The 16,286-nt window shown below is 42.8% G+C and overlaps 1 protein-coding gene across 3 annotated transcripts in view; it reads right to left on the bottom strand.

Annotated features, from left to right (window-relative positions):
- The window catches only part of LOC119646988, a 49,281-nt gene extending 33,708 nt beyond the window's left edge, over positions 1–15,573 (bottom strand). For all 3 annotated transcript variants that reach the window (XM_038047699.1, XM_038047700.1, XM_038047701.1), the window contains exons 1-2: positions 15,288–15,573; positions 2,434–2,583 (exon numbers count right to left, since the gene is read on the bottom strand). In XM_038047699.1, coding sequence (XP_037903627.1) covers positions 2,434–2,548 — 115 coding nt within the window. In that variant the 5' untranslated portion in view covers positions 2,549–2,583; positions 15,288–15,573. The remainder of the gene's footprint in view (positions 1–2,433; positions 2,584–15,287) is intronic.
- Between the last annotated feature and the right edge of the window lie 713 nt (positions 15,574–16,286).

The following is a 16,286-nucleotide window of genomic DNA, read 5'->3' as shown; positions in this document are numbered from 1 at the left end:
ACCTTTGTTAGCCCTGCACTGACGCGTTGTATGACTTGGCTCATTACCGTAGCGGTCACCAGACAATTATCTTTGAACTAAGGAAACAGCCACACAGTAGCAAATAACATATCCAAAGCCGATAGGGCTTTGACTGGTCTGCAAAAGCCCTGGATGTGCAGAGCTTTATGAAAGTGTGGCTGGACTACTAAGGCATGTGACGTGTCCATGCCTGGGAGATGCACATTCTCCAATAGAAGAGCCAGCTACTGGTGCAATAGTGAACTGGCCGGCCTTCGAACAGCCTTCTACCGTGCCAGACGAATAGCATTAGGTAGGATCGACCAGATGCAAAAAGTGCATGCATACAAGGAAGCTCGCAAAAATCTCGAGCGAAAGGAAATGCTTTAAGGAGCTCTGCTTTGAGGCGGATATAACTTCGTGGAGGAGTATCTATGAAGTTGTTATGGGACGATTCAGAGGTCGGTCAACTTCACAGATCACGTGTCCTACTCTTGTTGAAAATCATCCAGGGGTTATTCCTTCAGCAAGAAAGGGGCGCTGACGCCTTTCACAAAACTGTGGATGTAACGGCAATTCCGGCAGTAACCACAGAGGAGCTGCTGGAGATCGGTAGCAAAGTAGGCGACAACAAAACTCTGGGCTTGAACGGAATATTGAGAGGGCCCTTAAGCTCGCCGTGAAATCTAGACCGGACATGTTTGCGTAGTTGCTCGAGGTATCAATGTCTGAAGGGATATTGCCTACAGTATGGAAGCGGTAAAGGTTGGCAAACGGTGCTTAAGGTTGGCAAACCTTTAAGTGAGCCATCCTCCTATAGATCCATATGTCTCCTAGATACTATGGGCAAATGCTGGAGCGGATGTTCTATAATAGATTGCTCCCAGTCGTTAAGAGCCAAGGATGCCTCTCAGATCGCCAGTATGAGTTGCGTGATGTTATCATGGTGGTAAGCTTGGATGTGAAAAATGCATTCAATTCGACCAATTGGGGCCGTATACAGAAGTGCCTGGCGACGATTGGTGTTCCCACCTATCTCCGCTGTCTTTGTGGACAGCTACTTGCGAGAACGGACGCTCTAGTATAGCATCGATGATGGACCTTAGGAGTATGTTGCCTCCGCGGATGTCCCACAGAAGTCCGTACTGGGCCCACTACTGTGTGATGTTCTTAATCTTCCGGTTCCGGAGGACGCCACGGTGGTGGTCTACGCCGGTGACATTACACTGGTTATAGTTGCAACACATCGCGAAGATGCTGAATTTTACTCATGTGAAGCAATCAGTGCTGTTGAGGATTGGCGGGATAACACTGGGCTGGTACTCGCAGAGAAAAAGGAGGAAACGATTCTCATTACCTGCAGGAGACATTTCACTCGCATTAGAATTGGGAATCATATCATTACCTCCAAGCCTCCCATCAAATACTTGGGGATGATGGCTGGTGGCAAACTAAATTTTAAGCAGCACACAGAGCATACTTGCAAAAAAGCATCCACCACAAGCATGGCTCTGGTAAGGATGATGCCGAAATTGGGAGGGCCGCGGCATACTGTGAACTACCCATAATCAGGGTGGTGAGTTCTGTCTTGCTGTATGTTTATGGAACAACTTTGCATGTTTTATGTAACTGACATAAACTGTGTGCGGTCTACACAAGAACAGCCCTAAGGGGGTGTTTTGCCCTTAGGACCGCCTCAGATGATGCCGCGTTCGTCATTTCGGGAATGAGGCGATAGACATCCTGGCTAATAAGATGACGAACATATATAACGCCAGTTGTATCCCTCATTTATCGCAGATGAAAAAGCCGAAAACCAGGCAGGAAAAGGTCTTTGGACATACAGGTTTACACCAGGGAGTGGCTGGAGAGGCAGCATAGGGAGATCAATTATAATCTCACCCAGTTTCTCACCGGCCATGGAGAATACCGTAAATTCCTGTGTATGTTCTAAATTGGATTGAGATGAGGTATCTGAATGTCCAAACTGCAATGCAAGGTTCGTGGAAGAAAGGAGAAGCCTAGAGGAAACTCTAATTGAAGTGCTATGGCCGTGTCCACGCGAGAGTCTTTTAAAGATTTTCACCTCCTTAAAACAAGACTGACAGGCAGACATTGAACCGATTTTAATAAAAAACCACAAAGATAGACAGAGACTAAGCCAGTTTTAACACGATTTTGTTTTTGCGGAAAACCTTGAAGAAGGGCTAACTTCAAGATCTCAGCACCTTCGTTTTCTTGCGTCTAAATTGGATGCCTTTTAGTTTGTTAACGAGGACTCAAATTTATATTCCCGCCAACTCTTCTCATTTTTTGAACTAGTTTTAGCGCTTTTGTCACTGTATAGAAAGTTGAGTAGCAACTCCAATCTCAGAGAATAATATGTGAATTTAGCTTATTTTTTTCCACTATTTATGATACATGCTTACTTACCTAATGCTGTTAAAATATTACTTATAAGAATCCATACTATTACTGTATGAAAATTCCTAAGAATGTTCGACATTTTGGCTTTCCTACTGATAGGGTTGAAATCCGTAGAAAACATTTGTAGTGCTATTATCTCTTAATACGTCGCATAACCTGTAAAAAAGATACTTTTTTAGATTGGAATTCCTACATGGTCCAAAAAAATACTTTCTACGGCTAATGATTCATTCTTTCCCAATTGATTTTTTCTGCAAATGAGTATCTGATGGACAAAGAAAGGCAGAACCATAGAGGACTTAGGTGCTGTATACACATGTGTATCTCTGCATCCAATGGCTTACAGAGAGTGGGAATGAATGCTCAACAGTTTAACACTCTTCCATAAAACGGAGGTTCAACTGAGCATTACGGAATATGATAAAATTATAGTTCCTTCATGCGATCTAATATCAGGCAATTATCCACCCACTCATTTAGAATATTTCAGTTAGCAACCAAAGCAATTTCGTGCAATTATTTCTAAAAATTTGAAAATGTGGCCATGTACATGATGCCCATCATCAACTTTCATATCATCAATTTGATTTTTTCATCCACTTTTTCTCATTAGATTTTTTTTATTTATCCACTCTTGCGAATTGTCAGAATGAAAAAAGTACCCAGGCGCAGACTTTTGACCTCAATCAATGCGTAGAACTGGAAAACCCAGAATGCGTAACGAATCAGATAATCTGATCGCCGGAAGTTAGTTCCGGTCCTTTGTGTAAAACTGGGAGTAGAAATTATTCATAATGTCGCACGTGAATATCTACAGAAAAAAACTAGATAAAAGTATTTACTGGCGAGCACTATTGCTAAGTGAATGCGGTCCATGAAAGAGATATTGGTGATCAGTCGCCATGAGCTACAAACAGATAAGTATTCAGATATCTGACTGTCTATCTGTGACCGGGCATGTTTCGATGTCATTGGCAGCAGTTATCATTATTGCAATTATTTTCATGGTTTTCGGTTTGACCAAATGAAATGACTTGGAAATGTGGATGATATGTACATATATGTTAGGTTCATAAATGGCTTCAAAGATACGAACATACATTCAGCAAAATAATAATCGTAGATAATAATATAGATATCAACTTTCCAAATTGCAACACGGTCAAAATTCTAACTTGGCCTTAACATATAATAAAAACATGTACTCATACGAGTATATACAGGCATGTGTACATATGTATTATGTATCTCTTTATAGATGTTGCACATATTATAGATACTTTGAACATTACTAGCGCAACATATAATAAACTGTACTGAATCATGGGTCCAAATTTAATCAAGTTTATAGCTTCGGCTTGGAGTTTTCTAGAGTGTCCAGAATAGAAATTTCGATGAAAAAAAGGATAATTGCTTGGGGGAGGGGGGAGTTGTCCAATTTTCATCCCAGGTTCAGTTTTCCCGCGAACCACGTTGTTATTATTTGCGAACTCCTTATGAGAATTTCGTGTTGGTTGTAGCTGTTGCGACAATCACACGGGAGAGTCCACTGAGCTGAAGATGGACTTGCGCTCCTTTACCAACCAGGTATCGGTATTAAAATAGGGCAAAAGTGTAAGTTATCGCATCGCCTGGTTTAAATGCGAGATCGCTAAAGAGTTTTTTGCCTCTTCTATGTTTGGTCTTTTCATGGACCTCTTGGCAAGGATGTCGCAGAAATTCATTTCACTTTTATTTAGATTCAACTTGGTAGGAAATTCATTATTACCTTTCGCACTGTACGGGCCGACAGGCAATAGTGCTATCACCTTGTCAGCAGAAAAAGGTTACAATCAATCATTAATTTATTCTTGCAGTAAATGTAATCGGACGATGTGCAGGTAAGACTGAAAATATCTGTGTTTACTGTGTGGCTGGGCTTCATTTTCGGAGTAAGGTAGGTGAATGCGTTGGTCCACAGATTGTTAGTCTCCTGTAACAGTACGTTGTCTGGCTCTCGACTTATACGTCGCCGTCAGGAGAGAACTAGTCTGCAATCGTTTGACACATTACTTCGGGCTAGCCCTCCCACTCTCGTGGCTTAGGCAGCCTTCAAGTCAGGGGATTCCTTTCACCAACAAGAGATGAGAGGAGGAAGGGAATTTTCAGTTTAAGGAATCCCTTGCCCTCCGTTCCCTCCGCTGGTTGAGTTCAATTTTCTTCTTAACGAGAAGTACCCGAACGAAACGCGCAACATGACCCCATCTGCTACCGCTCCTCTGCATCTCTTTGACAACGTTGTTTGGAGAGGACTCCCCTGTGCTGCATAAAGTTGTTGGCGAAAGTTTCACAAGAGAAAAATGTGTGTTTGGCATTGTCCACTACTCTATTGCAGAACCCGAAGATCGTGATTTCCCATTATTGTACCGGTAAGACTGAAAATGTCTTTGTCTACTTAGAAGTTGAGTAAGCAAATTCAGCCACGGATCCAAATTGCAGACGAGCCATGCAGCCCATCTGCCTTTTGCCTTATTTTGCCACTCGTTTAGTATGCGTATGCGTTCTTCACGGGCATCCAAGTTTGCCGTAGTACGATAAGCAGAAGAAACTCGTAAAGCTTCTCGTCTCTGCACTTAGGCAAGGTGCTTACGATACTCCTCCTTGCCAAGAGCACCAGTCCATACCTCCGTGCCGAGAATGCTGCAATGTTGATTGCATTTACTTATGCACTTATCTGACATGTCGAGCCTTAGCAAACTATCGTAGGCAGTATTCCTGAAGTACGGCCCTAGGATGGATCCCTGTGCTACTCCCAAAGTGATCTTCATCCTTCTCTGGACCGTTAGTATCTCATAAAGCAGGGTGCTCTCTCATCATCCCTTAATATTCTCAAGAGGTAACTCGGCATGCAGAATGAGGTTTCTAATGTGCATAGCAAATCTGTCCATCTTACGGATTTGAGCGCAATTTTGACATCAAGATAATGGAGAGGCACTATCTGTCGGCGGCCATGTGCCCCAACTCAATGAAATGGATCCACCACCTCCATAACAGTATCCACCATCGATCTTCTTGCTCTGAACTTGAATTGCTTTGGGCATCAGTATAGAGGTATCACGTTGCTGAGTACAATCTATAAGACATTCTCTGCTCTCTTCCTAGGCCGGATAGCCCCATACGCCCAGAACATCTTTGGTATACCAAAGAGGTTTCACTCCAGGCAAATCAGCAGCAGATCAAATTTTTTCTGTGCGGGAAGCGATGGAAAAACTGTTGGAATATGGACACCAGTTGGACCATCTATTTATCGACTTTAAAGCCGCCTATGATATCATAGCCAGGGTAAAACTGTACACGGCCATGAGAGAATTCGGTATCCCGACCAAATTGATAAGACTGACTAGGCTTACTGTGACCAAAGTGCGAGGCCAGATAAAAGCAACAGGATCACTCTCAAGACTTTCCGACGCCTTATCATGCGTCCTCTTTAACCTGGCCCTTGAGAAAGTAATCCGTGATGCTGAGGTAAATGTAAGAGATACGATCCTCTTTAAGTCCACCCAACTACTAAGCTATGCTGACCATATCGACATTATCGGAAGAATCACCCGAGATGTACAAACTGCCTTCATCCAGATCGAGCAGGCGGCGATTGGGGCGAGATCTTGGGCTGCACATGAATGAAGGCAAGACAAAATATATATTGGCAACGTCTGCATCGAAAACCAACCAACCAACAACATCAAACCGCACTGGTCAAACGGGAAGAATAAAGATAGGAGAATACAACTTTGAGACCGTTGATAATTTCTCCTATCTAGGGTCGAAAATCACAACCGACAACAGCTACGATGATGAAATCCGCGCACGGTTGTTGTCAGCCAACAGAGACTATTTCAGCTTACGAAAACTATTCCGCTCGAAACGTCTCACCATAGGGTTAAAGCTCTTACTGTACAAGACTCTGATCTTGTCAGTCCTCATGTATTCCTCGGAAACTTGGGTTCTTAGCAAGAAAAATTGCGAACTCTTGGCCGCGTTCGAGAGAAGAGTCCTCCGAAGAATTGAAGGAGGAAAGATTCCGTAGCCTATATAACGACGAAATCTATGAGCGATACCATGACCGTCAGGTTGTGGATAAAATCCGGCTCAATAGGTTACGGTGGGTGGGTAATTTAATTCATATGGATAAGGAAAGTCTATACGGGCACTATCTATGGTAGAAAAGAAAACGAGGCAGACCCTGCTTGAGATGGAGTGGTGACGTAGTTCAGGATGCCAGACAGTTTTTAGGGATATCGAATTGGTGGACCTCGGCGCAAAACCGGGATGTCTGGAATTCATTATTAAGGCTAAGAGGGGTAGAGTGCGATACATTTTCATGAAATGCAGAAATTGCAACGCCAATAACATTGTTAACAATAGTTAGATTTCATTCAAATTTCCCAAAATTAGTATTATATTATTCCTTATACCAATACGAAATCTTGTGCTTGGATGAAATTAAGGGGGGTTTTGGGTAAATTTCTAAAATATGGTAATAACGCTATTACTAACTTTATTTGAACAGATATCGGAATGAAATGTATTTTGAGGCCTAGATTTGTGGTGCATCTAACCATTGTGATTTCTGAGAACGAGGCCTATTTCACTTTTTGGCGCACACATTTTGAGCCCTCAATTCCCTATGTTTCACCCGATATCAGAAATAAGATCGAAAAGTACTAATCGAGCGCTTTCATTTGATATCCCACATGACCATATTCGGTGAAAAAAAAAATTTACATACCCTTTCGAATGTATGGGCAGTCCCCCCTTCAAACTCAATATAAAATGGTGCCACTTGCCATATGTAAAGTGGTTCACAGACCATGACCAAATTTCGTGACATTTCGTTCAGCAGTTTCCGAGTAAATCGAGTGACAGACAGGCGCGACAGTGAGTCTAAACAAGCGAAGTGAGCGTGTGCACTCATTCACTGCATGGGAAACTGCATGGGACCAGGCGGAGAAAGGCCGGTGGTTACACAAGCTTATCCCAGATATAAGTATGTGGACTATGCGGTGCCACGGTAACACGAGTTACGATCTGACTCAATCGTTAACCGGACACGGTGGATACAGGGATTACCTTTATAGATTCAGTCTAGATGAATCGCCCAATTGTCCTACGTATGAAGGTGCAGCCAAAAATGCAGAACCGTTTTATTCGCCAGCCCAAAATTTAAAAGCTCAAGGAGAAAGCTTGAAACAGGGCTAAACACCCGTTTAACGGTGGAAAATCTAATAAGGTACATGATCCAATCAAACACTGCATGGGACACGGTAGTTGCCCCAGAAGCGCAGTGGAGAGCTCCTGCAATTAACACCACGCAAAGCGGTAGCAGCTCGTTTAGAGTGAACAGCTAAGAACTGAATAGCCCCGTGAATCAATACCAGAGTGATGGTCCCGCGGGGAGAGTGTGGAGAAAATATGGGAGGTTTTAGTCGTTAAGAATCCGGCACGCGTATCCTAGATTCAAGATGTGTATCCATGATGGATTTCCTCCAAGTCGAAAAAAAAGACAGACAGACAGACGGACAGGCATTGAATTGGTTTTAATAAGGTTAAAACCTTAGAAAGAACATTAACACAGAACAATCTTGACTTGTTCTTGATGTTGAGATAATTGCTTTTCTAGATTTCAGACACCGCCGAGAAAAACCATGCTTCGGGTAGGGCCCGCTAGACTGAGAACCTTGGTTTTGTTGGTATTTATCTTTAGTACGACTCTACTTGTCTTTCTTTTCGGATCCATGATCTGGTTAGAAAGCAAATAGATGTTTTCATATCATATATTGTGCTAATAATAACAACTAGTTTCTCTGGAATGCCCTGCCTGCATAGAGAACGTTAGATACACTCCTGGTTCACGCTGCAGAAAGTCTACTTGAAATCGATGAAGTGTAGGTGAAGCGGAGATCTGAACTCCGCGTGCTGTTGCAAAAGGATCCGCACGGTGTTGATGTGATCCAGGACGAAAACCAGACTGCTCTTCCAGCGTTTCAGTATTATTTTAGATAGCATCTTGGCGGAGAACACTGAGGCAATTGTCCCACTCAAGAGGGGTGTCTTTCTATGGAATCTCAACGATTGTCGCCTGCTTCTACTCTTTAGGAAAGTTCTCGGATTTTCAGTATTGGCGGAAAATGCAGATGCAACGATGAATACTACCGCGGGGAGCATATCGGCTTTCCTACGTCTGACTGCATTGATAGCCGAGACGATTTCTTTTATATTTGGAGGAGCAGTGCGTATCCGCATGCTGCGGGTAAGAACCGTGGTGAAGTGTTCCTTCCACCTCTTCAGCTCCTTGACGTCGTGAATTAGGCGTCGACCATTGAAGTTCTTCATAGGACCATCAAAATCAAAATCAGGTTTGTGACCTGAAATGATTGGGATCTACGGTATCTTCTGCTTCCCTCATTAGCGCAATGACAAATTTCTTTTTGCCAGGACACACATTATGAATAATTTCCTGACATTTCGCACGGTGTCGGAGCTCAAGCGCGTTACGCCTGTCATCACTCGGAGTGGTTAATAGAGCCTTCAATCTCTTCCGTTCATCGCCCAATGCTTATCAATATTCGCAGGCGATTTACTCAGTGTATCTGCGAAAGCCCTCCAGTCCTGCGAGAAGTGACAGACCCTACACCCAAGCGAACGTAAGTAACCATCAGATGGTGATCCTTTTCGCGGCCGATGTTAGTGCCTCTCTTGTTATGCACATACAGAAGACAGTTCCTAAATCTACTGCTGCTGCCAAAGCTGTCAATCTGATTGCTGGTACGGTGTTGGTCAGTAGAAATCCAACGGACGCAACACGCAAGCGAACGTAAGCGACCTTCAAATGCTGATCCCTTTCGAGAATGATATGAGCGCCTCTTTTATGACGCACATCCAGGAGACAACTTCTGAATCTACTGCTGATCACGAAGTGATAAATCTGATTAGTAGTACGGTATCGACAGGCAGGCTCTGTGTTTGAACAATGTGCCACCAATGACGAGGCGGTGCAAGCTGCAGAAATCCATAAACCTCCCATTGTTTTCGATGCAGTCGCCAAGACGGTGTTTCCCCATTACATGTCGGAACAAATTGTTATCAAGGCTCACCTTAGCGTTCAGATCACCCACCATAAGCACAATGTCATCTTTAGGAAGTCTGTCCTCAACTGCGCGTAACTGCTAGAAGACAGCATACTTCTTCACTATATCAGAACTTTCCGATGGCTCACTGTTCAATTATGATGCTTTTTTACCTAGATCGGAATCTTGCAGTTAAAATCCAATAAAAAATAGGTTTCCCGGTAAAGAGAGAATTGTCAGGAGCATTGTACTATCTACCGCCCTTGGGCTATGCAGCTCACAGGTTTTCGCGCATCTGAGAAAATGCGTAGACTCTTCGTTGAAGAAAACTTTACCAAGGTATCTTCGTCTGAGGTTTGAGAAGGTCGGACAGCTGCAAGGCCGTCGCTTTCTCCTCCTCACATTGTTTGTTTATAGCCGAGACCATCACTCCAATTTTTTCCATGTGGCAGTTTACGGAGGAGTGTCCCGTCAAAAGCCTTGCTAGAGTTACCATGGCCCACTTCTGAAGGAACAATTCTAGCTGCTCTAGCGGCCATGGGTTCCTTCACACAGATTTCTCCATTTGACTGCGTGAATCCTTGCAATTTTTTCCTTCAGATTGGACTTGACAGGGAACGGCCCCGCCGTTGTGGATACAGAGCCTTGTCCTGTCAGCTTCCTTACCTCCAGCGATGTTTGAGTGCCCTGGCACCCACACCAGGAATGTTTCGTTCAGTCGACCAAGTTTCAGCACCACCTGATGACCACTCTACATCAACTGGCTTCATATGTGGTTGCTATTTAGTGCTGATAATGCTTCCCAACTGGATGGATGGATGTATACATTCAATGAATTTGTTTTGTTGAAAGTGTCCAGGTTTTACCTATCGCAATCCTGCAGTACCAGAGCAATTTGGAGGATTTCTGTTATTGTTCTTGGATATGGCACTTCCTCCTTAACTTGGAGTCAAAATGCGCTCCAAAATATATGATTGTTTTTAAAAGTTCGATTTCAGCCCCTGCGGACGTTCCTAGTGAAAATAATGAGTCAAATCTGCCTAGTGTGCACCGGTCCATTACGGAGGCACCAACTGTGAATTACATGCAATGTTGCATTTAAGCGGTCACATATTGTGCCCGCAAACTTGCTGATAATTATTACTTGTGCGAAGACCTTTGTGTCTTTAAGGAGCCATAGTAAGGTCCCCATAACCAGAAGTCACAACGAAGGAGAGAGAACCCCTCCCTATGGGCAACCCCCAAGACATCCTTCCGCATACTCCAACTGATAAACAGCGGATCGATTCCATGTTGTCTTACCGCGCTACAAATCGCGGCAAATGAGGCATAATTGAAGGTGCCTTTGATGTCGATGAATGCGTCCAAAGGGTATTCTTTCGCGGACATCGCCTTCTCAATGTTTGCCGTTAGCTCTTGAAGTGCTCTCTCCGTAGACTTGCCTTTCTGGTAAGCATATTGCCGACAGTGAAGTGGCACTTAGTGATGATGTATCCCTTATGAACCGATCTACTAGTCATTCTAGTTCTTTTAGTAGAAAGGAAGTTGGACTGATCGGCCGGAGGTTTTTAGCGTCTGTATAGGGGGGTTTCCCTGGTTTGGGACTAAATATTACCTTTTCATTATGCCAGTTAACTTAGATATAAGCATGTGCTAGGCAAGCACGGTATTTATTCCTTGTGTGTACACTCCGGGCATCCCTTCTCTATATTATTAGAGCAGGAATAATGCCATCCAGACCTGCAGACTTGCATGTATGCAACGGGTTAAATGCCCATTTCACTCATTCCAGTGATACTACTTTGCATGCCAAAGCCCAATCTTTCGTTTGAGGGGTGTATCCACCTGTCGGCCCCGAGATGAAGTACTGACTGCTGCCTGGGAAGTGCACTTCAAACAAATGGTTTGCCGTTTTTTCATCGCCTTATGTATAAGTCCGGCTCTGTAAACGATGATCCAACTGCTGGCTACGTTCTTTAAAAAGGATCCGCTTCAGCTTTTAGGTTGCAAGAGAGTTGGTCTCTTTGTAAAAGCGTCGACTTTATGCTCTTTTTTTGAGCCTTTTTGTATCGCTTTCAACCAGCGGTTGTATCATACTTTAGAGTGCGGTTGGGGGGCACCCTTGGGGTTCTTCTCTGTTTCAACAAATTGGAGTTCTACCATGATGTTTTACCCTTCTTTGGTATCTTGAGTGGATAGCTCTTTTGAAAAGGTGCTTTCATGCTGGGTTGTTTTTTTCAGTTATAACAATGGATTTGATGCGTTTCCCCGGGATCGAAAGTCGGGCGCTCAGTCCTGTTTTGTACGTCGCCCAATCTGTCTTACGTGGATTCCGAATTGGAGTAGGTGGAGGTGGATCCATGCCCATTACGAAACCATTGAGCCTGTGATCTAAGAACGTTATCTCGTTTAATACTCGCCATTTCCCGACAAGAGCCGGAATGTCAGGGGGTGCCATTGTGATGCGCACAATCGCCCGACAACGTTGAAGAATGTGGGATCTGCAATTCAGTTCATGACAAATATTCCAGTAGTCTCCATCCTCACTACCAGCATGTATCGTGGGCGTTAACATCACATCCTGCTATTATTCCCGTGCCTTTACTTTTGGAATATTGATTAGCTCTGATGAATATTCCACTAAGAAGTTCGTCTACGTTATAAGGAAAATAAGCAGGCTACCATAAAAAATCCTTATCTCGCTATTGACTTTTTATTTTCAATGTCATCGTTGTGGTGTCACCATCACATAGGTCGTTAACCAAGATAGCATGGAAGTCCTTTGAAACCACCATGTAAGAGCGGCGTCTATCACTTCCACTGGCGTACAACAAGGCAGCATGGGGGAAGTTCAAGCCGCTAATTTCCCCACCAACAACTCATGGTTCTTGTATGAAGTATATACATGTCTTGCAGATGTTGATCCGACGATTGATATTGATGATTGATGCTGCAAATTTTTTTGAGACACATAACACCTCATTTACGATTCAGATGAAGATGCCTTTGTTTTTTAGCTTTAGGAGCCGACACTTGGAATGTTACGGGCCAAAACTCGTAGTAGAGCCGACAGCGCATTTGCTCCCGAACCTTTTTAATATCTGCTTTAGGAACGCCAATAATGAGGAAAGTTCCTGACCCATCGGCCTTTCTAAGTAGAAGTGTTGAAGCTATTCTGGAGATCAAGTTGTTCCAAGACCCCATCACCATTACGCTCCTCCTCTGGAAGCCAGCGGAAGCACCGATGGCAACAATGGCAGCTCGGAAACCTCTTCAGGGTCAGTCGCGTACTCTCACATACATAGTTGAAGGAGGGGCAGAACTGTCTGAACGTGCTCTCGTGTTATGTGGGATGTTACTAATTAATTATCTATGTGGAGTTCTCTTATTATGAAATATTTTGAGGCTCTTGAATCGTGTTCAAGCCTCCATTCTTGTGAAAATGCGGTTGGGGCCGGGGGTGGGAGGGGAGCGTCGGACTTGGCTGAAATAACATTTACGGAGGAAAAACGGGGAAAAAATATTAGTCACAAAGTCAGGTAAAATAACTGTGTGTGCGATTTCTCTTACTATTAGAGGATGGTAATTCGAATTAGATAAGTTTAAAGAGAGGGGAGGCTTCTCCTGTGGATTATTTTTCCATGGACCAGTCACAGGTGAAAGTCTGCTCCTGTTGCAGTGCAAATTTTCAATCCAGAGCTGGATATTTTATCTTTCCGGGGTAGGAGTAAGGTTGTTTTTTTTCAGTACACACTTTTCCGTGAACGTCCTTTTGATTACCCAGGGGGTAGACGTCCCTGTCAAGCTTTGAAATTTTACGGGATGTTGCAACTAAATTGCAATCACCAGATTAAAGAATACACATAGCAAGAGATGCAGAGGAAGCGTGGGAATCCCGCAGCGCTTAACGAAGCCTAAGGCAGACTGAAGGATTTTCTATTTCTGCTTAACGGTAATCGGTTTTCCAGTTTTCCGGTTCAACGCGTGATTCAACTGAGTATCCGATTTTCTCTTGAAAATCGTGTAATTTTGTAGCTGACGTGTGAGGGGCTACAGTGTCCAAAAATCTGATCTAAATTCCCGATTCTGCCTGGTATAAGATCATGCAAATGGATGGCGGCCGGCTTCAGTTCACGGCCAATTTTCGCCACCCTTTTTAGAAGTTCGACTAGTTCTATCCTCGTGGTTTACTACCGTGGCTTTGAATGGTTTTTTTTTTCGGGTCTTTCCTAAGACTGTTAGTAATTACAGAAGATGAGGCTAACGATATTCTGCTTAGTATCAATCTAAGGTATGAGTGATCTCTACGTTGGACCTTCAGGACCACCTCGAATGAAACTGCGTTTGTCAGTGCAGAAATATTGGCAGATGAAATGAAGGAAATGTTCGAAATCACTAGTTAAGAGCGTGAAAAGCGAAAATCCCTGGAGTTCATTCCGTATTGATTCTCAGCTTGATCTTTGATTTAAATTTTGCAGTTAATATTTTTGAAGATAGGATGATGATGCTAGCTTCGGTGTTTAATGAGATGCGGGTATTGGAATAAATTGGGAGTGCCTGAACCCTACTTTTATCCTTTCATTCTAGGAAGGAAGGAAGTATGTATTGTTCCGTGTGATGTATGCAGCTCCTAAATTATGAGGGTGGGAAGTGGACTACGTCTATACGCTCCTGGTTCGAAACATGGACTCTATCATTTAGACCTTGAAATTTATTGAGGGCTTATATTTTATAATTTTTGAAAATAGGATTTGTGGTAAAAAAATTATGCGAAAATACGGTCTCGGCGGGAAAAAAATATGCAGGTCTGGAGTGAAAATTATATCAACCCTCTATTATCCTCGAACCTCCGAGAAAACGAAGTAACCGGGGAACCCCCGCTTTGCACACGTTATCGTCAGGCTTGACCATACCATACGAAAGAGTTTTTTACGCCCCTTTCTCATAAACGAACATACTGGAACGAATCGGCATTGATAAGGTTTTATTTAGTACGAATCTTTTTAAGGGAAAAGGAAGCAGAAATCTAACTATCTTGAAAAGCAAGCAGAACTGTCTTGCGATAGCTACTTAGGTAATGGAGTTGTGGTTATGCCAATCAGGATGGGGTTAGAATAGGATATCAAAGCGCACCAGGAAGCAGGAAGTAAGACGGAATATGGCAGGGTGTAAGACTTTTCTTAACTTCTTCTACCTTTGTGAATAGGTAGCCAACTGGTGAAGATTATGGAAGTGGTAACTGGTATTACAGGTTGATTGCAACTCTAATAATGGCAGTCAGACTTTCCAGCGATTGTACAATGATGCCCCAGATACGAGTAGGATCTATTAATTGAACAGTATAGCAGTGAAAATATCAGCAAGACAAAATTCTAGACCCTGGCAAAGGCAGCCAGATGTAAAGTACGGTATACAGATATATCGGTATTGCGTGCGGTGCGCAGATATAGTATGTACTTTTTCCTAGTTGTTAGTTTCAGATAAGGAATCAATATCCTGAACCGATGGTCGGAAATTGATTATGCTAGCCAAAGACATCTATACACACGCGGAAATCGGTAAAATATGAAATGGTTCCACAGAATTATTCGCTTTTAAGAAATTAGTTTTACAAAAAAAGAAAAAAATAATTCAGGTTTCTGGCTTAAATCTTTCGTTTGCATGGATGTATTTTATGGGATCTCATAAATATAAATTGTGTGGAATGAAGAAAAAAAAATTTGAATTTTTCAATTGGCTTAAGTTCTAACTTACTTTTATATAAAACGTGAAGTATCCAAAAGCAATGAATTCAGGATAGGAAAATCCTTCTTGTCCTTCTTCCAATCCACTCAATATCCTGCACTATAACTTCTCTCAAACCAAACGTATCTGTGAATGTCACCAATAAATTTCACAATCCTATTTTATATTTCTAGTCCACATTTGCGTTATGTCCTTCGAACCGTTTTCTATCTCCACTGAATAAATTTTTGGCGCAACCGCACGTGAATTGCAGCCAAACTCTTTAAAATCGCACGAGCTACTGACTAAGAGTCGAAATTAGAATTTCCCTAAGTTTAAAACATTTTCATCTAAAATAGAATGAAAATGGTACGCGATGACAATACAATAAAATTAAATAAAGTACAAAAAAGACGACATGTAGCTATAAGGAAATCTGGGAGGCTTTAATTAGCCAGGGGACATGTACTTATTCGAATATATTATAATTCGGTTCGTGTACAAAGTATGTGCATGCAAACGTGTGGGTATGGCCGGTGGAGTTGTTGCTGGGGTAAATTACCATCGGCAAGGTCCATCGAGTGTAATAATTGCAAAGCTACTGTCCCCACTACTGTTAAGATAATGATGATGATCAGAACTATTCAGTCCCTCCCATTCTCAAATTAGAATCTCTCAACTTTTCAACATTCTCGTGTGACGTGTGTGAAAATTGCGGGTAATGTTCGATGACCACTGGGATACAGTGCCCGGAAAATATTTTTGGATAGCCATTCTGCACTGTTTGAATTTGGGTTCTACATCCAGGCAGGCAAGGAAATTTGCACCAGGATGAAACGGAGCTTATCATTGCATTTGTCAGGAAAGGAGGATTTGGCTTATTTGATTTCCCCTTTTATGGTGACGGGTTCGATTGGCAATTGCACTTTTCCTGTAGTACATTTAACTCGGGTTATAGATATTGACCATATTGGGCTAGATTTTATAATGTTTGTTTGTTTCGCTGCATAGGGAGGACTCCCATCCTTT

Source organism: Hermetia illucens, chromosome 1 (genome assembly GCF_905115235.1).
Source record: "Hermetia illucens chromosome 1, iHerIll2.2.curated.20191125, whole genome shotgun sequence".
In the NCBI taxonomy this organism is placed as follows: domain Eukaryota; kingdom Metazoa; phylum Arthropoda; class Insecta; order Diptera; family Stratiomyidae; genus Hermetia; species Hermetia illucens.
This window is presented reverse-complemented; position numbering and strand designations above follow the sequence as displayed.